This window comes from Talpa occidentalis, unplaced genomic scaffold, assembly GCF_014898055.3.
Source record: "Talpa occidentalis isolate TD23 unplaced genomic scaffold, MPIMG_talOcc4v2.1, whole genome shotgun sequence".
In the NCBI taxonomy this organism is placed as follows: domain Eukaryota; kingdom Metazoa; phylum Chordata; class Mammalia; order Eulipotyphla; family Talpidae; genus Talpa; species Talpa occidentalis.
This window is the reverse complement of record NW_026555331.1, coordinates 153268695-153293639: the sequence shown is the minus strand read 5'-3', so window position 1 is coordinate 153293639 and position 24945 is coordinate 153268695. Positions and strand designations below refer to the sequence as shown.

The following is a 24945-nucleotide window of genomic DNA, read 5'->3' as shown; positions in this document are numbered from 1 at the left end:
TCGGCCCGCGGCTGCGGGAGGCCGGCTGCTCCGCGCTCCTCGCGCTTGCACATCCCTGCGGTTCGTTTGTTTTGACTTAAACTACTTTGTCACTATATTTTTTTAAGATTGACTTTTATTATGCATACAAAAGCTGGGGTGCAGGCCAGAGGTGCGGGGGGTGAGAGGACTCACCAGAGACAGAGTGGGGAGCAGAACAGGCAGATCCACTGAAATGCACTGCTGAGGGGAGCAGCGGGGAGACAGGGGAGGTCTGCTGCGCCACTGGGTCAGCTCCCTGGCCGGGGATCGAACTTAGGCCGCAGGGGCTGCCCATAGCTTCACAGGGCTGAGACTTCTAACCCCTGTGCCACGGGGGAAGCCCTACTTTGTGGCTTCTTCATAGTGTTCTGTGCACAGAATCATAGCTTCCACCGTTGGAATACAAATTTCACCCAACTGGAACATCACCTGAGAGCAGGGCCTGGATCTGATAAGTTCCAAATACCACTTGGGATTCTGTTATCAGCAAAAATAACAGAAACCCCCAAGCAGAAGGGCATTTATCATCGCCTGCAACACGGTCAGGGGGAGGACAGGCCCAGGCCAGCAAGGCGTCCCTGAGCCCCTCTCAGCTTGCTTCCTCCGTGCTGGGTCACCTGTGGCTGCGCCTCCAGAGCCATCAGAGCCACAGGTCTGTCTGTGGCGAGAAGAGGGAACAAGGTGGGACCCTGAGGCCACAGCTCTCTCCAGCCACGAAGTCCCTTTAGTCCAGGACAGCTTGAGAAAGGTGTCACCATGGTGACATGTCAGGGACGTGTGCATACTATGACAGAATTGGGGGGCTAGTCTAGTAGGGCAGGTAGAAGAGGAATGGACACCGAACAGGCAGTCAAGAGTACCCTCTGCAACCTCCATGCTCTCCACGCACTGCTAGCAACGACGCAGTGTCAAGGAGCAAGGAATGTAGGTGAGTGTATTCAGGTGATGTTACTGCATCGGGTTACATCCGTAACACAGATCCCACACATACACCCGTGTACTTTATATGGCATATGTGTAACATATATAATGTGGAGCATCAAATTGTGTCCTGTATTACAAAGATGTACTTGTCACACATTAAACACAGAGATATAGGTGGAGGTATACAGGACAGGGAACTGCAAAGCAGAGAACTAAGGTTAAGAGGCCCTAGATGACATGATTACTAATGTAAAAATTCCTAGAACTTACAATTAAATTTATCAAGGTGACGGGATACAAGGCTAATCTCCAAAAATCGTTGTATGTTAATATGCCAGCAGTAAACCTTTGGGGCCAATTTTATATACAGAAGCATCAAAAAACAAGGGAAACTTTGGGGATAAATTTAACCAAAGAGATGCAAGGCCTTTATGCTGAAAACTACAAATAGCCACTAAGAAATCAAAGACCCAAATAAACAGAAAGAAACACTCTGGTCAGTGATCAGAAGACTCGATTTTGGGCCTCCCTGGTGGCGCAAGGGGTTAAGATGCTGTGAAGCTATCCACAGCCACTGCAGCACGAGTTTCATCCCCAGCCAGGGAGCTACCCACATGGCGCAGCAGACCTTTCCTGTCTCGCCTGCTACTCCCTTCAGCAGTGGATTTCAGTCAATCTGCCTATTCTGTTCCCCACTCTGTCTCTGGTGAATCCTCTCACCCCCCACACCTCTGGCCTGTACCCCAGTTCCTGTATGTATAAATAAATAAATCTTAAAAAAAAAGAAAGACTCGATATCATGAAGATACAAAGCCTTCCCAAATTTATGTGCAGAGATATTATTACTGTTATTCCACGGTGTCTACAGAAGCACTGCAGACTTACAGGAGACAAGCAAATTCTTAAATGAAGGACAAAATTGGAGAATTGTTTACTACCCTATTTCACAACTTATGATAGAAACACAATAATGAAGTCAGGGCGGTCAGGAGGGAAGTGTGATGGCCTCAGACAGAATGAAGAGTCCAGATTCATGAAACTCAACACGAAACAAACAATCCAATCAAAATATGGGCAGAAGAGCTAAACAGACACTTCTCCAAAGACTTACAGGCGGCAAACAAGCACATGAAAAAGTGCCCATCATCACTTACCATCAGCAAATGCCAATCAAAACCGTGAAGAAATCCCATCTCCCTTCTGTGAGATCAGCCCAAGGGCGTGGAGGACAGCGAGCCCGCCCCCGCGCTGTTGGCGGGAATGCAGACGGGCCCAGCCTCCATGGAAGGCAGTAGGGAGACGTCTCAAAATATCAAAAATAACCTTATTGTATGATTCGGCAATTCCAGCCCTAGGTATCTACTTGGAGAATATAAAAGCACTAATTCAAAAGGATCTCTGCACTCCTGTGTTCACTGCAACACCATTTCTAATACAGCAGCCAAACCAGGGGAATAATCTCAATACCCAGTGACAGATGAGTAGATAAAGAAGATGTGGCATATAGATGCAGTGGCCTACTGCTCTGCTCCGAGAAAGATGAAATCTCCCATTACAGAAACATGGAGGGAACTGGAGGGGGTTATGTTAAGAGAAATACATTCAGAAGGAAAAAGACAAATAACACATGATTTCATTCCTATGTGGAAGATAAAGAAACAAAGGACCAGACAACACTAGCCCTGGAGGGGTGAGAGAATGGAGAGCCAGGGCCAGACCCCTCCTTGTGGCGGCCAGACTTTGGATAAAGGCGCTCAGGCGACCCGATGGAAAAAATAAAGTTTTTAACAAGAAATATGGAGCACATGGTTATCAGTACGGGAAAAAATGAACCTAAACCCTTATCGCACATGTATAATTAAAAAAAACTGAAGCATAAATGTAAAAATATAAATCTTTCTAGAAGGAAACATCAGAGAAAATCTTCACAGTCTCAGAGGAGGTAATGATTTCTCAGAAAGGACAGTAAAAAGTCATACAAGAATAAAAGTTTAAACTTTACAAGACCACAAGCCACAGAATGGGATAGAATGTTCACAATACATGTAACTGATAAAGGACTTGCTTCCTAGTTGTTGTTGTTTTTTTTAATTATTGTTTTATCTATGGCCTGGTAAAACGCATGTACTGCTCGACCAAGTGTGTTGATCTCAGCTTTACTCAAAAATCAGACACACCAAATCCATCACCAGGGGAGTAGTTAGAACAAATGTGGCATATTCATATGTGGACTATAACTCAGTGATCAAAATGAACCAACTACTGGTCTACTCAGTGATTTGCATGGATCTCAAAATCATCATGCTAAGTAACATCCCAAGTGTAAAAACGTGTACACTTTGATTGCATTTGTGAAACTAAAAGCAGGTCACTGTTTGCCTGAGACCATGGAGGGACAGAGAGATGAACCACAAAGAGCACGAATTGTAGTGATGTTTTCATGTTGACTTATCAAACTGGACTCTTGAAATGGACAGTCTATTGTGGGTGCATTATATTCACATTAAGGGACACTAAAAATCTTTCTCAAAGATTTACCTTTTGAGGCATGAAAGTCCTACACCCACATTTAGTTGGCTCTGTGTCCCCAGCTCACCCTACTCCAAGTTGATTGGCTACGTAACACCGCAGATGGTAAATAATGATCACAGAATTCCCAGAGCCGAGTGCAGAAGATGCATTAGTAGTTCCCTTCAATTTTACCTTGACTCTTACAAGTTCCTTTTGATCACTCTATGCAGGACAGCACAGAACAAAAATGAAAGTAGTTTATCTCAATCCTTTCTGTAACTTTTCACCAATGTATGGCCCAGGTCCCCATAAATGAAGGGTTTAAAAGGGACTGAAAACCTTTCACAGGGGCTTGTTCTGGGAAGGGTGAATGAGTGAGCCAGTTGTAGGGCAGAAACAGACATCAGTGAGGAAAGAAGTCTCGTGGCTTCCTATCACTGTTTGTGTTGCTTTATAATAGAAATGTGACACATTCCCAAGTTGGCAGCTCGGTGCATTAAGCATTGAAAGATGAACTGAAATTGCTGAGCCGTACTTACTTTCTTATTTACAAAGTATTATAGACAGAGTCTTCAAAATAATAGCATGCATTTGGGCCCCAGTAAGTCATGTCAAATACAAATCTAATAACAAAGTGTTTTGAACAGCGAAAAATAAAGCAAATTTTGGTTTATTTGTGAATGGCAAGAGAAAGACATATTTCAGCGCCTGAGTAATCAGCTCCACACAAGTGGAATTTGAAGAATAACAAACTTATGCTATATCTGTGACAATTTCTAATCGTACGATGGTTTCTGGCACATGGAGAATATTAAATATTTGCTAAGTGACTGTCTTATCTACTTTGGGAGTTAGAAGATAACACAGAATCCAAGAAAAAGGGCTTTTTTGATTTAGTCCTTTTTCTTCATTTTTTAAAATACTACTGCCTTTAAAATGGGTTTTCTGCTGATTTAAACTGTAGAGATTGGCTGCACTGTCTCTGAAAAGATACTGTGGAATAAATGATCTTAAAGGGAAATCATAAATGAATGTGTGATAGGAACTGATTTTATTTTATAGCATCTGACATTATTTGGAAAAGTATCCAAAGGAAAAAGGCCTTTTCCCCTAATATTGATGAAAAGCAATCAGCAGAATTAATCATTTTGGTTATTGATTAATAATTTTTAATTAATAAAGTTCATTAATCATTGAATTTTATGTTTTTGAGTTTTTTATCAAATTTTAACGATTTTTAATTTCACTTAACAGAAATTAAAATTTGAAGGCAGTGGGAGAGCTGGCCAAGCTCCCGCCAACACCCGGGCTGGGAAGGGAAGCGCTCTCAACACCCTCCAGCCCTCCAGGAGAGTTAATCCGGTACAAACAGTTGCTGGTGTTATTTTTTTTTTTTAATTTATTTTTGCATAGAAGAACTGGGGTACAGGACAGAGGTGCAGGGGATGAGAGGATTCACCAGAGACAGAGTAGGGAGCAGAACAGGTGGATCCACAGAAGTACACTGCTGAGGGGAGCAGTGGGTGAGACAGGAGAGATCTGCTGCGCCATGTGGGTTGCTCCCTGGCTGGGGATCGAACTCAGGCCATAGCGGTGATAACGCTGAGACTTAACCCCTAGGCCACCAGGGAGGCCCTGCGGCTGTTATTTCTTCATACACCACTTTCTTTTTTCTTCAGTTCCAACACTCCAGAGAGAGTGGCTATCATCATTCCTAAATAGGAATGCGATGGAGGAGCAGACTGAGTGAATGGGAAGAAACCCTCCGTAAAACCATTTATGCTGTAAGATCAACTGTTGCCCTCCCTCCCCCGCCACATTTTTAAGAGCAACTTGTCTCACTCAAATGCTTTTGGAATGTCTAGTGTATTTCAGGCACAGACAATAGAAGGATGATCAGAGTCTTGGCTCTTCTGCAGAGCATATGGAATTTAGGGGACAGAAAAGTCAGTCTTGCCCGCGTCAAGGGCCTGGCAGAGGGAAGTGGGCTAAGAGAAACAATGAGCCGGCGAAGTCAGGAGAGGAGACAGGGAGTCAGGAAAGACTCCTGGTGAAGACAGACGGCTCCCCTTTTGAATGAATCATCCACTACTATATACAGTAGACCCAATTTAGGGTTTTCATCCCTTGCACAGATACCATTGTGATCGTGTAGGGAAATGTGATGTGACCCCAGTGCTGCGCTGATAGTGCATGATTCATTCTGAGAGGCATAATTGTCAGCACATAACTAAGCTTATATAAAACTGAATTATACAATAAAACAAAAATACTGAGATTTCATTTTTATTGACAATAAAAAGCTAAAAATAAGCAAAGCAACTTAGATCAGAAGAGTTTATTTAAAATCATTTAGGTTTGGGCCTCCCCGGTGGCGCAGTGGTTGAGCACTGGGTTGCGAAGCTGCCTGCGGCCTCTGCAGCACCGGTTCGATCCCCAGCTGCTCCCCAGCCACTGGAGGAGGGTCCCACATGGCGCGCAGACCTCTCCTGCCGCCCGCTGCTCCCCTCAGCAGTGTACTTCGGTCCCTCTGCCTGCTCTGCTCCCCGCTCTGGCTCTGGTGAATTCTCTCACCCTCCCGCGCTTCTGACTGTACCCAGTGCTTGTATAAATAAATAAATATAAATCTTTAAAAAAAAAAATAAAGTCATCCTTAAAAAAAGAAATCACTTAGATTTGCTTATGGAGCAGGTGAGGGAAACCAAATTCTTGTGCCAATTCACTAACTTTTTAAATTTCTTGCTTTTTTAATTTCTTGTTTCAGTTTAATTGCAGAGTTCTTTTTTTTTTTTTTACACAGTTCTTTGCAATATGCTCCTTAGCACCCAAGGACACAGTTTAGCACAATATTCTTATGAAATTCAACAACCACCACTTGTATGATAGGTAAAGACTGAAAAAACAAGACATTTCTATACTTAATAAAGCCATGGCCCGGTGTGGCCAGAGCATCGATGCAGCGATGACCCATGACTGACGCGTAGGCCCCGCCCACAAAGGTCCCACCACAAGGTCCAGTTGGAATCAAATGTGAACATTTAATCGTGAAGTGACATATTTTCATAGGAAGGACTCATAGTAAAGATCCGTGATCCACTGGAGAGTAGTAAAGCAGGGTTTACCGTAACTTACACCAGTGGTTTAGACTGAAACAATTTGGCGAGGAAACTGTAACTCAGAGAGACCAGGATACCCCCCAAGAAAACCCCTCCTCAGATGCAGACAGCGCTGCCTCCTTGTAACCACAACTTTATATTCCTAACAACAAGCCTGTATTATTTCACCAGATGGCTACAGAAATATCACCTCCATATATTCAAGTCCTTCATCCACACCGGAAGGCAGATAATTGGGAAAACTTCAACCCAGTAATTATTTTACACTTTCATTGTCTTTTAAAGCTTTGCTGTTCAGGATGCTCTCAAGATGGAAAGGCCTGGCACAGAAACAGAAAACAGTCAATAAACATTTACTAATTAATTATTGATATTTTCAGCCGTTATTTTCCACAGACAGCCCTCTTCTTAAGACCCACCTTACAGGACCGAGTGGGAATTTGCCCGGGCGGGGGAGGTGGGAGCAAGCGGGGTGCCAGGCCCTGGAGCGGAGAACCCTTTCAGCAGCAGTGCAGGGGAGCTGGCAAAAGAAGGTGAAGAAATAAAATGAGCAGGCCCCTGTTTTGAGCAGAGGAGTTTGCAGGAAATTCCTCCAGGCTCCACGGAATGGTCCTAAACCGGAGGAACAAGAGCACGTTTGTGCTTTTAAAAGGTCACTCTGGCTCCAGCAGCGCACAGACAAGGGACGGGAGAGCCTGGCGAGGTGGGAGCTGTTGCAGCAGCCAAGCTGAGGTGGTGGAGGCCAGAGGAGTTGGGGTGGGGATGGAGAATAGCGGGGTGTCCTCTGAGGACACGAGCAGATGGAGAGAACCCAGTGGCTGCTCTGGACAGACTGAGTTTGCATTGTCTGGAAAAAGATGAGTGGGGGCCTGGGGCGGGGGGTAGGGGGCGCATGCAGTAAGAAGCTGGGGGGGCACAGGGTTCTCTTTGGGATGATGAAAATGCCGTCAACACTGATAGTTGCATCATGAAGAAATCGTATCTTGTGGGATGTGACTGGTACTCAACAAAGGAGTTTTTAAATTAACCTAGACGGTGATTGCCTTCACACAACTCGCTCGGCTTGGCTTGGCTCATGGTGGGGGATACAGTGTGAGGTCATGCGGAGGATAGACATAGGCTGGGTCCGTCACGGCTGTCCTTCGACCCTCTGTCTCCACCCCATCCCTGACCCCGGCACCCACTCCCTGGCCTCCCTCTCTATAATTCTGTCACTTTGAGAGCATGTTATCAGTGACTCATACATTATGGGAGTAGCGTCTTCCCTCATCCAAGGGATTGCGGGGATGGAACTCCCTGGTTTCTGAGTAGGCCACAGGCCACGGTCGCTTAACCGTTCCCCATGCACATCTGTTGTTTCCAGAATGAGCTATTACAAATGACGCAGCTGTGAACACTCACATGCATTCCTTCATACAAACATAAGTTTTCATTCCCCAGGTAAATGCCTAACCATGGAGCTGAGGTATCACATGACAGGTGCATGTTTAATTCTGTAAGAAACTGCCAATTCTACTCCAGAGTGGCGGTCAGGCTTGCATCCCCACCGGCAGTGCAGAAGTGACCATTTGTCACATCCTCACCAGCGCGGGGTGCTGTCACAGCTGTTATTCTGGCCATTCTAGCAGGTGTGGGTGACAGCTTCCTGTGGGCTCATTTGCATTCCTCCACTGGCTAATGACGCTGCACGCCCTTTTGTGTGCTTGCTTGCCATGTATGTCTCTTTCAGTGAAACGTCTCCGCACCTTTTGCTCATGTTCTAAATGGATTCTCTGGTCTTTTTTTTTTTTTTTTAATTCGTCATGTGCTCCAGATACTAGTCGGGGGCTGTGTGGTTTGCGAGTGTCTTCTGACACTTACACACTTTCCATCCTCTTAATATGGTGGTTTGCAGAGCAAATATTGTTCACTTTAATGAGGTGCAATTTACTAACTTTTCCTTTTATGGATCATGCTTTTGATGCTGAGTCTACCTCTTTGCCTAGCAATGGGTTGCGAAGGTTTTACTTTTTTTCCCTAAAAGTTTCATGTTTTACATTTTAAGTCCATGATCCAATTTGAGCTCATTTTTACATGAAGTTTGAGGCTTACATTCAGGTTTTTGGTTTTGCGTGGTGAGAGCCAGTCGTTCCAGCATCAATGCTTTCGCACCTTTATCAAACATTCGTTTGGACTATTTATGTGGGTCTATTTCTAGATATTTTCTCTATTGATCATGTGTCTGCTCCTCTGCCAGTACCCCACCGTCTTGATTACTGTAGCTCTAAAGAACTTCATTCTTTTTCAAGGTGTTTTTGCTGTTCTAGAGCCTATCCCTTTCCATGTAAATTTTAGAATAATCATGACTGCCCAAAAAGCCATGTCAGGAGTTTGAGAGGCCTTGCACTAGCGATGACTTTGGGGGAGAACAGACATCTTCACAATACTTTGGGCCTGCCAATCTGGGAAATTGGGTGCTCTGCATCTATTTAGGTCTTCTTGCATTTCATCTACATTTTTGCAATTGTCAGCATGCAGAGCTGGTGTCTGTTTTAAGAATAAACCTAAATACCATTTCCTCCGTGTGAACACCAGGGGTGTTCGTTCATGTCAGTTTCCACAGGGTCCTTGTTTTACGCAGAATGTGACTTTGCGAGTTGGCCTCATATTCTGTGACCTTGCTAGAACTATTTAGTTCTAGCTTTGGGGTTGTTTTTATTTGTCCTGATAGATTATTTGGACCTTTCTATGCAAACAACCATCAGCAAATGGGGATGGTTTTATTTCTTCCTTTGTTGGCCTTATTTTTCTTGCCTAATTGCAGTGGCTGGAACTTCCAGTACCATGTTGAATAAGAACAGTGTAGGAACAGACACACCCTGGCCTCGGTCCGAGCTCTGAGGAAAAGCATTTACTTTCTTGTTAAGAATGACACAGCTGTGGGTTTGTACCAACCACCCAATGTCTTAGAAAAACAGTCTTCTTTTTCTCAAACCTCCCCCCTCCCCCCCCCCAAGGAGTTTAAGAGTTAGGCTTTGGCCCCACTGAGATGACTTAGCAAAAAGAAATTGTAGAGGTGAGCTCGGCACTTCCCCCTCCAGGCTAGGCTTGCAAGTGACAGAACTAAGTTCCCATAAGTTTGGGGCCTTTCCAGACCTAGTCAGCCCTGCAGAGCCACGCTGATCCTCAGGGCCTTGCATCTGCAGGGAGCTGGCGCAGAAGGGGGGGCCAGGCCTCTCTCTGGGCTCCGCTCGCCAGGCTGCCGCGCCACCTGCCAGCCCTTGCGCTGGGAGCGCAGATACCCAGATCCAGGGTGGCGGGAGTGGCCGGCCAGGTTTAGGCTCCTGTGAGCCTTGGGCAGCCGGTCACCCAAAAGAGAGAATCGACTTTGAAGCACATGAAGCACGCGGAGACCGCGATCGCCGCGTAAAACGGACAGCGACCAAGTGCATCCACAATGCCCGCGACCTAAGAGAAGCTGGGCGGGGCAGTTTAGGCCATTTTTCTAAAAAGAAAGGCCGGCGATCGCCACCCCCGGTCTGCGGTGCCGGGTCCTCCGGGCTCTCCCGGCCTCCAGCCCCGCCCCCACCCTCACGGCGGCGCTCTCGGGGGCCCCACCCGGGCCGGGGCGCCCTCACCTGCGCAGGTTCAACCTGCAGGGCCGCGCGGCGGGCGGTGGGCTCGGGGCCAGGTGAGTGGGGCGGGGGGCGGGGGCGGGGGGCCCGCGAGGAGGAGCGGCCGCGCTCAAGGCCGCTCGGCGGGGAGCAGGGCCGCGCCGGAGGGGGCGCCGGGGCTCGGCGGCGGCTCTTCCCACGCTTCCTGCGCCGGCCGCGCCACCGCCGCGGGGAGGGGCCGCCCCGCTCGGGAGGGGCGCAGGTTGGGCCGCGGCACGCGCCGCCCGCGGCCTGGGCGGGGGGCTGGGGCGCGCCCCGCCCGTCCCAGGGCCGCCCCCGGCCCCTCCGCCCCGCCGCCCCCCTCCGCCCCCCTCCGCCCCCCTCCGCCCCCACCCGCCAAGCCCGCGGCCCGCACCCCGCCCTGCACCCCTAGACCCCCGCCCTCGCTCCGCCCCGCGCCGCACCCCGAGCGTCGAGCTCCCCCGCACGCCCCTAGCCCCGCGCCCCCGCCCCGCGCGGCGTGCCCGAGACCCGTGCGCCGCGCCCCCGGCCCCCCCGGCCGCCCGGCGCCCCCACATCCGCGCCCGGCCAGCCCCGCGGCCGCCCCCGCCCCCGGCCCCGCCCCGCCCCGCGCGCCCCCGCCCCGCCCCCCACCCGCGGCCTCCCGCACCCCGGCCCTCGCCGCCCCCGCGCGCCCCGCCCGCCCGCGCGCCCCCGGCCCCGCCCTCAGCCCCGCGCCCCGCCGCGCCCCGCGTCCCCGCCCCGCGCAGCCGGGGACGCGCGCCGCCGAGCGCATGCTGATCCTGTCCTGCTCCTCCTCAGGCGGCGCTGGCGGCGGCCCCGGGACCCGCGGAAGCCGGCATGCTGGAGAAATTCGAGTTGGAGGAAGACGGTGAGTGCCCCCGCGCGCCCCCGCGCCCCCGCCGCGCCCCGCCGCGCCCCGCGGGCCGGGGATGGGGACGCCGAGCCGCGCGCGAGGGCGGCCGCTCGGACGGCGCAGCCCCAGCGGCGCGGCCGGGACCCGCCACCGGCCCTGGACGCGGCGGCCGCTCCTTTTGTCCTCGCCGCCCGGCTGGAGCCGGGGCGCGGCGTCGCGCGGTGCCCCTCCCCGCGGCGCCTCCCCCGCGGCGCCCCCCGCTCGCTGCGCGGCCCCTGCCCCGCCCGGGCGGGCCTCGCGCTGGCAAAGTTGCTGGGGGAGAGCGCGGCGCCCGCGAGGGACCTCCCCGCGCCCCGCGCCCCGCGCCCCGCGCCCCGCACCCCGCGCCCCGCGCCCCGCGCCCCCGCGCGCCCCGCGCCCCGCGCCCCGCGCCCCCCCTGCTCCTGCGCGGGTCTCACCTGGAAGCCGTGGGAACGTGACCGGGAACGAGTTTGTTCTCTGGCAAAATGTCCTGAGCGGAACGCGGGTGCTGCTCCTGGGCGCGATTCTGAGGTGCTGCCATCTGAGGGGGTGCGCGTGGTCTCGGGCAGAATTCGCGTTTCCGTGGACTGGGGCGAGGCCAGAGGGGAAGAGGAGCTTTACAGAGGATGCTCTGCGGGATGGAGAGGACCTTCTCGCCAGCCCGTGGCGGCCGTCGTGGAGGGAGTGACCCCCCCCCCCCCCCCCCCCCCCCCCCCGTGCTGCACAACCCGGCTGCTGCGACAAAGAAGGTGCCATGTGGACGCCGGGCCCGGTGCCAGTTTTCCTACTTCTGCTCATTTGCAGCCAGGCAGGGACGTAGGCAGCGCGGGGTGTGGGATGTCGCGGGGTGGTGTCCCGCAGTGCCTGCTTGTATTTTATGTTGTACGTTCCCTGCAGCACCGCACGGACACCTTCCTTGCCCGAGAATGCGTTCCGGGCGCTTATCGTTGCCAACCTGCGACCGTATTCATTATTAAACAGTAATTTGACACATTGGGGAGTCTTCCTGGGACTTCATTTGCCTTTTATGCTGCTGAAAAATTATCCCCTGTCTTAAATGGCATCCACCTCTCTCTTCCTCTGCTTTATTATGTGACAGGAGGGAAGTGGAGAGCACCCACTATGGGGGTGCCCCCCCTTTTGGTTAACAGCTCGGGCCCACCTGCCTGTCTTAGCTCCACCTCTTATTTGACTGTGTGACCTTGACAGGTTACTTCACCTCTCTGTGCCTTGGATTCCCCATTCATAAGATGGAGCTAATTTCAGGGTCTTTTGAGGGCTCGGTGAGCTACTCCGGCAGCTGGCACTGAGTACCGGGTGATCCCACGCGACGCGCTGCCCAAATGTTAGCTGCTCTTCTTGTTTGAGTGCATTAACCTCTGTTCTGAATTGGTGGACTTTCTAAGCCTTTTGATTCATGAATCTTAACATAGGGATTCTTTTCCCCGTAATTTCGATTTTTCTTCCCCTTGAGATGTATTCACCCAGCTATGGTGCCTTTCTCCAAGCAGTTATGCGTTTTTGTCTTTGGCGTTGTTTCTGCCAATGGGGTGAACGTAAAGTATTGAGGCCAAGCATCTAAGAAAGGGGTTTCCGACTTTCACCATCTATTTTTATCCCCACTGCTGTCAAGCATATTCAGGCCCACCAATAAGCCTGTCAAACTCCTGTAGATTTTTGAGGGAGGCAGAATGTTAAACGGTGCCTGGGAAGCTGCTAGCCGAGCTGGAAGAACAGTGTTGGCGTGATTGTCTAAAACGCTGCTTTGTTTCTCTCTGGCTGTAGATCGCTTGTTCATCCAAAAGCCAGGAAAACTGAATACCAAGCAGAATCTCACACATGTGGGGGAGGGAGAAGTCCTGAGGTTCACACCACCTTGGTCACCATGAAGGGCTGGGTGGCACCGCGTCCCGGAGACCTGGGCCTCCCTCCTCGGGCCGCGCGCTGTTGGGAGGCAGCACCGAGGTGGAGACGTGCTTGGTGTTCAGAGACACACGGTTACTAGTGTTTTTGTCACCGAGTCTTCTTCTCTTTCCTTATCGATTACCAGGGGTGCTGTAGTTGGAAACCATTTGGTGGCTCTGGTGAAGGAGGAATTTCTCAAAATGTCACTTGCTTCCGGGGAGGACAGAAAGACTGTTCTCTCCCCCCTGACCCTGCGGGGGGCTTGGTCACCTTCCCGGGGTGATGACACCAGCTGCCCACCCTCTCACTCAGCGCTGCTCTGGTTCACCCTCCAGCCCAGGGCCTTGTGGTCCGAGCCTTCCCAGGGGCTCTTGACACTTTGCGCCTATGTGTTGGGGTGTTGGGTGGCGACCCCTTCCCCCGCCCGCACCACCTCCTCCCCACCTCACACACTGGTGTCAAAGAGCTTTCTGTGCTTAAAGGCAGGGGCTGGTCCGTGGCTCTGGGCTGGGCCTGGGAGTCTGCATTCCTGCTCTGCTCCCTGGCTCCATCTCAGATGGCGCTTGCAGAGTTTGCTGTGCAAGCTGGATCACGTGGCCTCGGCCCTGCCTTGGCGGCCCTGCCTGCCCGACGGCAGGAACAGCTGGGGCCAGACGCTACACGATGGGTGGGAGGTTTGCCAGACCCCTGCTCCATGTGGCGCTCCTTGTCTCTGCGTGGCCCTCGCAACCCTGCGCTTTGGGGGGGGTCCGTCATCACAGTTGTGAGGCCCCCTCTTGCTCCCCTTCCGCACCCTGCCTGTGTGACACCTCCCAGCTCCTCCCCGATCGTCCCATCTCTTGGAGCCCTTCCCCCCATGCCTTCTTCACCCCTCACATACTTCTGTCTTCACTGCGGACGTGTCGGCACCCAGTGGGTGCGCTGCCGCTCGCGATGACTGCAGTGTGTTTGTGACTGTACGGGAACGTTGGGAGGATTGTGTGACGCTCGTCGCCAGCCGGTGCTGCCCATCGCAGTCCCCTGCAGAGACCGCTCTGGAATGTTGGCCGTGACATCATTCACCGGTCCGTCTGCTCGCGCCAGGAGGGAGTCTGGCCGAACTGGAGGGCCAGAGCCTGGCACCTAAACGCGACCCCGGGGTGGTTTGGGAGGTGGACAGGTAGTACCAGTTCACCCCATCTCCACATCTGTCGTCTGGCACCACTCGAGGCGTCGCATGGCCTGGGCGCGCGGTGACCCTCTTGTTCAGCAGTCGTAGTCCGTGGACGCCTGTGCTGTCCCTGGTTGTCAGTGACTCATGTGGCCTCTCTCCCACTTTGGAGCTGTGGGGCGCCCTGCCAGGGCCCCTCCCTGCTCTTGCCTCGCCATCTGCCGGTTTCCTTGTCACAGGTGACGCTGTCTGTCCTCGCTCTGCCCCCTCCGCTGTGCGGCCTCTGGGGCCTGTTCTCGGAGCTCACCTGCCAGCTCATCCTTATAGCCAGACCGGTCAGTCAGCCTCGTCCCTGCTGCCCAGAAAGAGTAATGAGCCGGCGCCCCTCGTGCCCAGTCCAGAGCCTCGCCTCCTGGGCCTGGTGCCCTGCGAAGTTGCTCTCCTGGCGTGGCCCCGGGGGCTCTGCTCGTCTTGGGTGTCGCTTTGGTTGTCATGGTGGATTTCATCTCTCGGGTGGGGCCTGCCCCACTGACCTCCGCTTCTCCTCCTGACTAGAGTGACTAGCAACCTCTCTCTGACCTCATGCACAAGCCAAGATCCGGGTTCACACGGTGCGGTCATCCTCTCCTGGGGGCCTTGCTCCCAGGGGAGCAGAGCTGGGTGCTTGGGGGAGGAGGGACAGGGTCACAGGTGTTACAGTGGCTGGGGCCGTGCAGAGCCGGAGCGCCCTGGAGTATGACAGTCTCATGGGGGCAGGTCGGGGCGGGGGGCACAGACTTGGAATGGGGTCAAATAATGAGAAAAGGGTGAGAGAGTGCAGGGAGACTTGTCCTCTGTGCATTTGGGGTCCCCTGTGAAAGCACAGGCCTGGAGCAGCTCAGCCCAGGCCACCGAACAGTCCTGACCTCTGGTGGCAGCTTTGGGGTCCAGTGTGGCCGTGGCTCCTGCCGCTCACTTCTCATGGGGCCCTCCTGCCGGCGCTGCTTGTCTGAGACACGGGGCCTGTTCCTCCTTGATTATATAGGTAGTTACAATTTACGGGGCATTTATGACTAGAATGTTTCTTCTCTAGCTGGCCCCGCAGGTGAAAGCTTGCCAGCTCTGCCAGCCCTCAGGGACACATGCAGTGTCCCTAAGTCAGGGTGTCCCTTCATGTCTGGTTTCTTAGGATTGAGGAGGTTTGGTACCTGGGCTGGGAAGGTCCCAGGCCGCTCTAAACAGACAGCAGGATGCAGAGGACTCGGGGTGTCCAGAAGAGGGACCTGTCACGGGCTTCCCTGTCACTGCAAGGCCGTCAGGAGCTGAGCAGAGGCCCTGGTGCCCCCCACAACCTTGCCTCTCAGGAGCGACTCTGCCTCTGCTCCACTCTGTGGTGGGCACTCTGCTAACTGGCCAGTGCCCGTACCGATGTTCCGCTGCCTGGGTGCTGGCCGGGGGTGGCAAAGCTCTTCATCTGCCCTCTGGGGACGGGCAGAGCCCCTGCAGAGCTCCTTAGTGTCCTGGAACCCCTCGACTTCACATGGTGCCTGCAAGTCTTCATGTGGGAAAACTGCTCCTCGCAGCCTTTGGAATTGACGTGGACAAGGAGGGCCGTGTCCCTGGCCCACTCCCACTGCTGCCGCGGGCACTGCGCTGCCGGGGTCTGCTCACGCGGGCATCCAGTTCTCCAGACAACCCTGGAGGAAGCTTCTTATCCCCTCTCTGTCTTCTGGAGCACCAAGCCAAGAAAGTGAGGGGAAATAAATGACCTGGGGACACCCCAGCAAGGCGGCCCCTGGATTCAAGCACAGCTGTTAGATGTCCAGAACCCACGGGTGTGACCAACGTAAAGTGCCCCCTGGTCAGAGCCTCGCTCCATTTCCCGCTTCCTGGCCCCCAGCTCAGCGCATCCACACACCCCCACCCCCACCCCCCCGCTCACGAGAGGCTGGGGGCCGTGGCTCCCTTCCGCAGTGTGGCTGACCCCTGCCCCCTTCCCCACGCACAGCCGTGAGCCGAGGGCATGGCACCCCGGCATCCTCAGAGGTGTCTGGGCTCATTTTGTCTCCGTGATGGCACTTGCTCTTCTTGTTTCTTCGGCAGGTCTGGTGAGCTCTGGGTCCACGCTGTCACCCTGTTCCCATGGGGGTGAAACACTGACTCGCGACCCACCCTCAGCCTGGCAGCCTCAGTCCCGCCAGGGCTTTGGTTACCGTCGTCCTCGCTGCCCGGTGTTTTCATTCCCTGTATTAAATTACTCGGGGCTCATAACTGATGCTGCCCAGGTCGCTCTCCAGACGCAGGCTCTGGAGTGTTGCTGGCTGCTGCCCTCCGCGCACCAGGCCCTCCTCAGTTATTGAAATAAGAATGTTTAGCCCTAGGGCTCTCGAAGGAGCAAGCCACCGAGCCTGAGTTTTCTTCCCCGGGGCCCCCACCACTTCCGCTGCCCCTCCAGGTCAGACCCCGTCATCTCTCCCTGTGCTCCCCTGAGCCTCTCCCCCTGGACTTGGACGCGCCGGTCACTTTGCCTGCTGTGATGAGTGATAGTTTCTCAGCACTTCTCTCTAAACCCGTCCCTTCCATGCTTAAAAGCCTTCGTGGGTCCCTGTGCTCTTCTGCCGGGGGCCAGGCTTCGTGCCCTGCGCTCTCTGGCCCTACTGGCTCTTCCCTCCGCCCTCTCTCGCCCTGTCTGGCCTGCTTCTAGCATTTCTCTCCAGCTGTGCTGCTCCCCGTGCCCCCACTCTGTGCCTTCCTGACCTCGCCTTGCAGTTCCCACTCCCTGCAGCTTAATGTCGCTTCCATGGGGCATCTTTCCAGAAACTCCAGACAGGCCCCGCAGTACCTGCTGCTCCCTCCGACTGGTGGGCTGGGAGACGTGCACTCGCTCTCCGAGAGCGGGGCCTGGACCCTGCGCCCGCCAGATCCCAGTGGGCGAAGAAGATGCAGCTTTCAGTCCACGCCTGCTGGGGAGCCTGGGCGTGTTCCGCAGCTCTCGCTCTGGCACAGCCGCCGCGAGTGCCTCTTACTGTTGTTCCTGACAAAGAAATAAGGCCAGGAGAGCAAACCCGCCGGCCACGGTGTGCCGGCCACCACGGCGCGGGGCGAGGGGCGAGGACCCGGCGTGTCTCCCGGGGTGCGGAGGGCTCCTCCGCCTCAGTGTGCGCTCGGGGTGACTCCTGGCCGGCACTGAACAAGGCCGAGGACGCCGGCGCCGTGCCTGGAAACGGGGAGGCTTGTTACTCCTCTGACCCGCGGGGAAAGTCTTCTCCATCGTTCTTCTGTGGCCGGGACTGTGCATGTGCCGACGTCGGCAGAAGGGAAGCCTGGCTGGTGTGGGCTCATCCCCGGCGCCGTCTCTGGGGGACACTGACATGGAAACCTTTCACTTAAGTTTTAGACACTTTTTATCTTGGTGGCTTCTGCCCCAGTGGACCCAGTGCCTGTGTGTCTGTGTCTGATCTTGGGTAACATGGGAGATTTTCTCAAGGCGCCGCGGGGTTCACTCAGTCTGCGGCCCTCTGTCGCCGCAGTAGGTCGCTAAGAAGAAATTGTTTTCTAGACCAGCTGCTGCATTTTCTAGACCTGCTGCTGCATTTCCTTTGAAATGGGACGCGGGTCCCACCAAGACCTGCTGCGGGATGCTGTTACTCACGCGCTTCTTCTGGTCCTCACCCCCTTCCCCGCCTCTGGGGCTTTTGCGTGCCTGGTGTCCCCCCTTTTGGCTTCATTGTAATTAGTGTCATTAATTAAGAACAGGCGTCAGACCCAGATCCGAGTCCCAGTTCTGCCGAGAGCTGTGAGGCCTTAGGCGAGTTATTTCAAGTTTCCGTTTCTCCACGGGTAACTTGGAAAAATACCGGTACCCCATGTGCGGACCGCAGGTGGCGCCCAGAACCCCGGCCCCTGCCGCGGGGCTGTCCCATAAACAGAACCGTGGCGCCGGCGGCCCAGCTCGCAGCCGGCGCGTCTGAGGCTGGAGGTCGGCGTCGTCCGGCCCTCAGAACCAAGAGAGCGTGACCCCATTTGACAAGTGAGGAAATTCGGGCTAATTCCGGGATTGGGTCATTTGCTCAAGGTCACAGTCCCGTCCACCTTGGGTCCACAGCTGCCTGTTCTGAGCCCCCGCACCCCCAGCTTGGCGCACCTGGAGATCCCACGGGGGTCGGAGGCGCCAGGGCTGCAGCAGGGGGACGCCCCTGGCCACACTGCCCGCAGGCACCCGGACACAGCTTCAGACTCCAGGCCGCACGCTCTCCAGGGCCAGGGTGACGGTGGGGCTGGGATTCGGGGCGGTCTGCCGGGCAGTGCCCTCTCCTCTCGCACACCCAGCGGAAGTGACGGGACACGATGAAACATGGACAGCAGGCTCGCCCGATGAGACAGCAGCTTGGCCAGTAACAGATGAAGCTCTGTCAGGCCCGCTCAAGGAAACGTGAACGAGAATGCAGAGCCTCGGGGTGAGGGGCCGTCACCCCACGACAGAGGCCTGGCGAAGAGCGAGGGGGAACCCCAGCTGGTTGGCTGTCCCTGAGCTGAAGCACCTTTCCGGTCACTCTAGAATCCCATTGACCGCGCTGTGTGTTCCCGTCTCGTCAGAAATCAGGCAGTAACCGCTGACTTGCCCGCTTCAGCCACGCGGGCTGTGTGAGTGAACGGTGTCCGCGTGATGTGGTTTTGTTTTTTTTGTTTTGTTTTGTTTTGTTTTTTGTTTTGTTTTGTTTTTAAATAATAAATTTTATTTTTATGTTCCCCATACAATTGCAACCTCCTGATTTTGACCCCAATCCCTCCTTTCCCCCCCCCCCCCCCAAAGTGTGTCTCTGGTTCATAGTTGTTTGTTGATTTTGATTTTTTTCTTTCTTATAGTTATTCTTTTTCCTGGTCCCTTATTTAGGTTTTCTAGATTCCTGCTATGAGGGAGACCATCCGGTATTTTCCTTTTTCTTTCTGGCTTATTTCGCTGAGCATGATCCCTTCCAGCTCCATCCAGGTTGCTGCAAATGGCATGTGTTTATCTTTTTTGATTGCTGATTTTTTTTTTTTTTTTTTTAATGCAAGTTGTCACCCTGGCCTGCACTGCAGCGGATACCTGGGGAGGGCGTGCTCCAGACCCGCAAGGCCAGGTCACCCCTGGCTCTTTCCTCGGGGCCCGCTGAGGACGGGGCTCCCTAAAGCCCGGTGGAGCTCTCCCGTGAGTGGCCAGCCCCAGGGTCACCAGCAAGGTTTTGTCCTAAAAAACGCAGAAGGTGGCGGTTTATTCAGAAGTCCAGTCATTCATGTCCACAGGTGAAACGAGAGTAGCCTCTGAGCACAGTGGACACCGGGAACAGCGGGTGGGGCTGGACACATGGTGCTGTCAGAAAATGCAGCAAGGAGAGAGGCGCAGGAGGACACTGCTGCAGCCCCCGAGCGTGTGTCCCCTCCCGTTCTTCCCCACTGGCCAGTGGAGCCCTGAGGTGGAGCCGGAGAGCAGCTTCAGAAGCTGCTGTTCCTTGAAGCCCCCGACCTCCACTCTGCCCGCCCCGCAGAGGCCCCTGGTAATGAGCCCGTGGCTAGCTGCCACTGCTTTGCTGCAGCACATGGGGCCGGTTCAGTCGGGACAGCCTCCAGGAGGGAGGCCAGCCCCTGGGGGGAGGCCAGCCCCCCCGCAGGCTGCTGCCTTCCACCCACACAGACTTGTACTGTCTAACCTGGGAGTCTCAGGGCAGAGGGTTACAGATCTTGGGCGCAAGCAGAGTGGATGGTGTGCGGTGTCAAGGGTGCAGCCACGCCGTGAGAGCAAGTAGCCGGTTGTCTCCTTCACCTCCCCGTCAGTGCACTTTCTGGAATGTTCTCGGGAGCCGCCTGGGTTCGGGCCCCCTCTGTTCCCCTCACCTCCTGTTCTGTGTGCATCGCCCCTCGAGTTTTCTGTCTTTTTGCCTGAACAGATTCTCTGTCGTCATCTGTCCCCTTCATTTCCAGACAGAGCAGGCAAGACAGCCCAACAATCGCGCTGTCTTCCCACCCATGTTTTACAGATGCTCTCCAAATTAAAGGTCTCTGTCAGTTTTGGAAAAAAAAATTTTGACCAGAATGATTATCTCTGAAGTATGAATTATTCCAGTTGTTTGCCCATTTTTCTAAGCATATGTCTGCAGTCAGGTGAATATTTTAAGGTCTTCTGCAGTTTATGACTGCGTTTTTTAATCCAGTACAATTAGAAAATTGCTTCAAGATAAAATATCCTTGCAAACACTCCTAAAGCTTTAGATCAGAGCTGTTTGGCTCCCTCCCTCCCCACCCCCAAAAAAAGCGTGGTGTACACCCGGAGATGCATTTCTTCTCCAGAAACACCCCCTTCCAGCTCTCCAGTCCTGTCAAAGCATGTAAATGGTTTCTCTCCCGGCCAGGTCTGTCTAGACTCACCAGCACCCCCTAACATGTGCTCCACAGCCGTGTCTATGGGGTAACCGTGGCTTCTGATTTGGGCCCTGTCTCTTAGCCCACGGTTTGTCCCATTCCTGCGAGGGAAGGTCCCCACAGAGCACGATGGGGTGCCAGACTGGCCTTTGAACCACAGATCTGGGTTCATCCTCTCAGCCTGGAGGCCAGACCCTGAGTCCAGCTGTTGGTGGGAGTCCCCCTGGAGGCTCCGAGGGGGAGTCTCTTGCAGCCTTTGTAGGGGCTTGATCAAGGCTGCAACTCTGGTGTCTCCCGTCTTCACTCAGCTGCCATCTCTGTGTCTTCTGCTCCTCTCTCTTCCTTTGTAAGGACCACACTGTCGCTGGGTGTGGCCCACCCAAACCCAGGGTGACCTCAAGACCCCACTTTACACTGCAGAGACCCTTATTCCAAATAATGGCTTATTCTGGCATTCCAGGTGGACATATTGAGGGTTGGGAGTCGCTAGTCAGACCACTGGAGAAAGGCGGGGGGGGGGGCGGTGTTCAGTAGACCAGAGCCAGAGGGGACGGTGCATTCTGAAAGAATGGGGGTCATGGAATCAGACTTGCTCCTAGGAAGAGAAGCACCTACTTCCACGCTCTCCTGTCTGCTGGATGTCCCTGTTTGCGTTTACACTTAGATGCTGCATTCTTCCAGCCGTTCGGTTGACCTTCATGCATGAAACACTGACTTGCACTTTCTGCTTCCCAGCAGCGCTCTTAGCCACTGCCTTGAATGGTAACGTTGGGTTCTTGTCGCATTTGAAGGGTGGCGAGATTTACCATCATTTCACAAACAGGTTCCGCTCATAGACCAGTAACTCAAGTGCCAGCGTAATGCTCTGCAGTTATGCTTCTATTCAGCGACACATGAAATAACAAAAGCAAGAATGGAACATTGTGATAACATCTTAGCCCCAGTTACCTTTTGAATAATGAGAGTTTGAACTTCTTGCCTTCTCAGGAATTTTAATCATGCGTTCCAGACAGCCTGTCATTGTTCAGTGGTTTTGTCTTGGGTTTGTTTTTTGTTTTTTTTTTCAGTGGGGGAGGGTGTTTTAACTCCAAATTACTCTTATATTCTGTCTATTCCAATGAGAGAAGCAGAAGACACGTTTTGAGACTTCATAATATAATACACAAGCAGAGCATCTCCATAAAAGGGGGAGGAGCAGCACAGCACAGGCCACAGCAGGTGCCATTTCCCCACCCCCGCTTACAAGAAGCCTCCTTGGATTACAAGTCCCAGTGTGCCATGAACCGGCTTCCTGCCTGGTGGTGCTTCCGGGGACTGGGGCAGAGCCGAATGGTCCACTGAAGCTCGTTATGAGGAAGGCAGGGAGGCTCTTGGGTGCTTGTTTCTCCAGCCTTGACTTGTACCCAGAGTCTTGGGGGGCTTGGAAGGAGATGTGTGGAGGTGAGACACAGGGACACTTGGGAGAGACCCGTGGGCAAGAGACATGCGAGAAGGCTGTCCTCAGCAGAGACAGTGGCAGCCATTGTCTTGATTTATACGTTGACTTGCCCCTCTTGTCTAAACCTCTTCTTGCTGTTTCCTGCCAGAAGGTGCCTTAGACCCGTGGCAAGCTTTCAGGCCTCAGCGGCCCTGCTTCGGGCCGACCCTGTTTGGTTGGGCCTTTACCCAAGAGGAGACAGATCATTGGGAGATGGTTGTTAGGAAGCTGTTATTAGGAATATCCTGGCTTTTCCTCCCACTCCGTGCACACCCGTCCTGTTGAAGAGCTCTCCCACCAAGCCTTCACCCTTTGTCTCTGTGCGGCAGATGGCAGTGTCCCTTTCAGGGTGTTCACCCCCTGAAGTTTGGGGTCCCCTCCCTGCCCCTCAGTCACAAGCTAACAGATCCACCTACAACCAGAAAAGTTGTATATTAAATGTGGGAAAACAATAACATTTTATAATGTTTCTCTTTCTTTTCCTAAGTTAAAATGTTACCGGTTTTGTTACCATGCTGTTTCTGTTACACCAGCAGGGATCTACTCTTGTTGCAAACCACAACAAATTTTATTAGAATTTATTTTACATATGTATCATTTCCCTTTTTGTTTCTGTAACATTTCCCAACATTGCATCCCATAACATTCCCCTTTTAAAGGAGAAAAATGCCTTTAAAGTCCACAGAGGACTTAAGGTGTATACCGGTGTGTTCAACACTACGCTTAGGTTAAAAACTCTGAAAGTTTGAGTATTCACTTCACAGGATTGCGTGAGCTCACCGCCCTTTGTCAGTATCTTGGATCTCATTCTGGGGGGCGGTCGCCGCACTTCCTTCCAGTTCCTGTGGATTCCATTCCTGGCAACTTGGGGAGGGACAGGTGTTAGCTACGTGTGGCCTGGCCGCCGGGTGTCGGATGCTGCCTGTCCTGACCCCCACCCCCCATAGGAGCCCGCACATGGGTTTGACTCTGCGATGAACACCCCCTTAGCCTCGTGCAGCGGCGGAGGAGACATGGACCAGCGCTTTCTGGGCATCTCTTAGAAGTGCTTGCCTGTGCCAGACCCCTATTTCCCGGCAGGGAGGTGTTTTGAGAGGCGCCGAGGCACATGGCCGGCCATTGATGGCGCAGCTGTCCCCGCGCTTGTCCTGTGGCCACAGGCCAGGCAGCGTCGTGATAGTCGGTGACTCTCCACACAGGGTTTGCCAAGGCGCAGTGTTCCAGGGACCCGGCCTCTGGCGCAGCAGAAGCTGCATCCAAGTTCTACTTCATCCTCCGGCCTCAGGGCGCATCTGCGAGCTGGACTCATGGCCCAGGAGACGCCCCAGGGCTGGTGGGTCCTGGACCTGGCAGTTCCAAGTCCCCGATGAGTCTTAGGGCCCCCAGCAGCTGGGACCCAACTCACACCACCTGTGAGCGGCCTGTTAACCACCCTTGTGACATTTTCCTTCCTGCCCTCACATCCCTTGGTCTGGGGTCAGCTGTGGGAGGAGCCCACCCTGACTGGGCAGTGACTCGGTGACTGAATCATTGTATTAATTCACGTCGTATTATTAATTCATGTCGTAAATGGGGACATGCTGCCAGGTGGGCGTAGAAAGGATCACCCAGGAAGGGAAAACCATCAGAGCTGTCCGCGATGCTGAAAACGGGATGGAAAGTGAGGGCTGACGAGCAAACAGGTGAAAGGCCACTTCCTCCTTCCTCCTTCCTCCTCGCTGTGCACCCAGGGCTGCGCCTGTCTGGGGAGCTCTGGGGCCCAGGTCCCCCCGGCTGCGCTGTTCACCCCAGGGCCCTTGGCACCAGCATTGGCTGAGTCGTGCTCTGGGGGCTCCTGGCTGTGGGTCCAGACCTCCATCCCACGTTTATGTAAATGGCACCTTTCAATTTTTCTTAACTTTCTCGGTCTTAAAAAAAAATGCACAAATATGCGCAACTGTTTGACAGACTGGAGCAGTAACAGCCGCCAAGATTCCCGCTTGAGAGGCAAGAAAGGGTGTCCTCGAGCCTGATCCCGGCAGCCAGGGGTGAACGGGGGACACAAGCGAAAACAGGAGTTTCTGCAGCACCACCTTGTGAAAAGTCAAGAGCCTGTTTTGCTCCACAGGGAGAAAAAATACGCAAATATAGTAGCAGGGTCTCTTTCTTCTTTTAACTGTTTCCTGTGACTTTGCAAAGCACTCTGTTTTTGAGATCTGAGAACTTTTTGTGGATTCTTTGGTATTCTTACGTACAAAACCATGCTGCCTGCAAATAAAGTTGGTTTTGTGTTCCCCTTCTGGGTCCGGACGCCTCGTCTCCCCCGGTCTTGCTCCGTGAGCACCCATGTACGAGGCTCGGGGTGCCAGGAGGAGCCACGGGCCAGGTGCTCGGATGTGGAGGACGTCTGAGGTCTAGCCCCGAGGGGCTCGGCCGTAGGTTTTCATCTGTGCTCTTCATCTGATCGAGAAAGTTTTTCGTTAAGACTGATGGCTGCCCCCTTTCCTTTCCTTTTTAGCAGAAGATTCAGAGAGTGGCGTCTACATGCGATTCATGAGGTCACACAAGTGCTACGACATCGTCCCCACCAGCTCGAAGCTCGTCGTCTTCGACACGACATTGCAAGTAAGCGGGCCCCCTGGGTGGGTGTTTGGCCTGTTCCTTGGCAGCTGATTCATAAGGGGATGTGAGCCCAGCACCACTGGGGAGGTGGGCTGTGGCCCTGGGGCCCCGTCCTCAGGGCCGCCTGACACGAAAGGCCCAGTTCTGTCCTCTCTCCAAATCGTGGATCAAGTCCCGGGAAACTCACGTCGGGCTTAAGCCACTGTGGTTTCAAGGCTGGTTTCCGCTGCTCAGTCTGTTGTTTTGGAGAAAACAGGAGCGGCCCCCATGACTCCTGGGCCTGGATTTAACTTGATGACTTTGGTTGGTAATAGAGCCGAGCCCCTCCCTCTTACCATCTCTCTTGAGAGGCCACTCTTAGTGTGCGGCTT

At 53.9% G+C, this 24945-nt stretch overlaps 1 protein-coding gene across 7 annotated transcripts in view; it reads left to right on the top strand.

Moving 5' to 3' along the window:
* PRKAG2 (protein kinase AMP-activated non-catalytic subunit gamma 2) overlaps positions 1-24945 on the top strand; it is a 158582-nt gene that overhangs the window by 115805 nt on the left and 17832 nt on the right. For 4 of the 7 annotated variants that reach the window (XM_054692773.1, XM_054692776.1, XM_054692774.1 and 1 more), the window contains 2 exons: positions 10988-11057; positions 24471-24577. In XM_054692773.1, the coding sequence (XP_054548748.1) occupies positions 10988-11057; positions 24471-24577 (177 nt within the window). The remainder of the gene's footprint in view (positions 1-10987; positions 11058-24470; positions 24578-24945) is intronic. The other 3 variants (XM_037516035.2, XM_037516044.2, XM_054692777.1) reach the window with 3 other exon arrangements.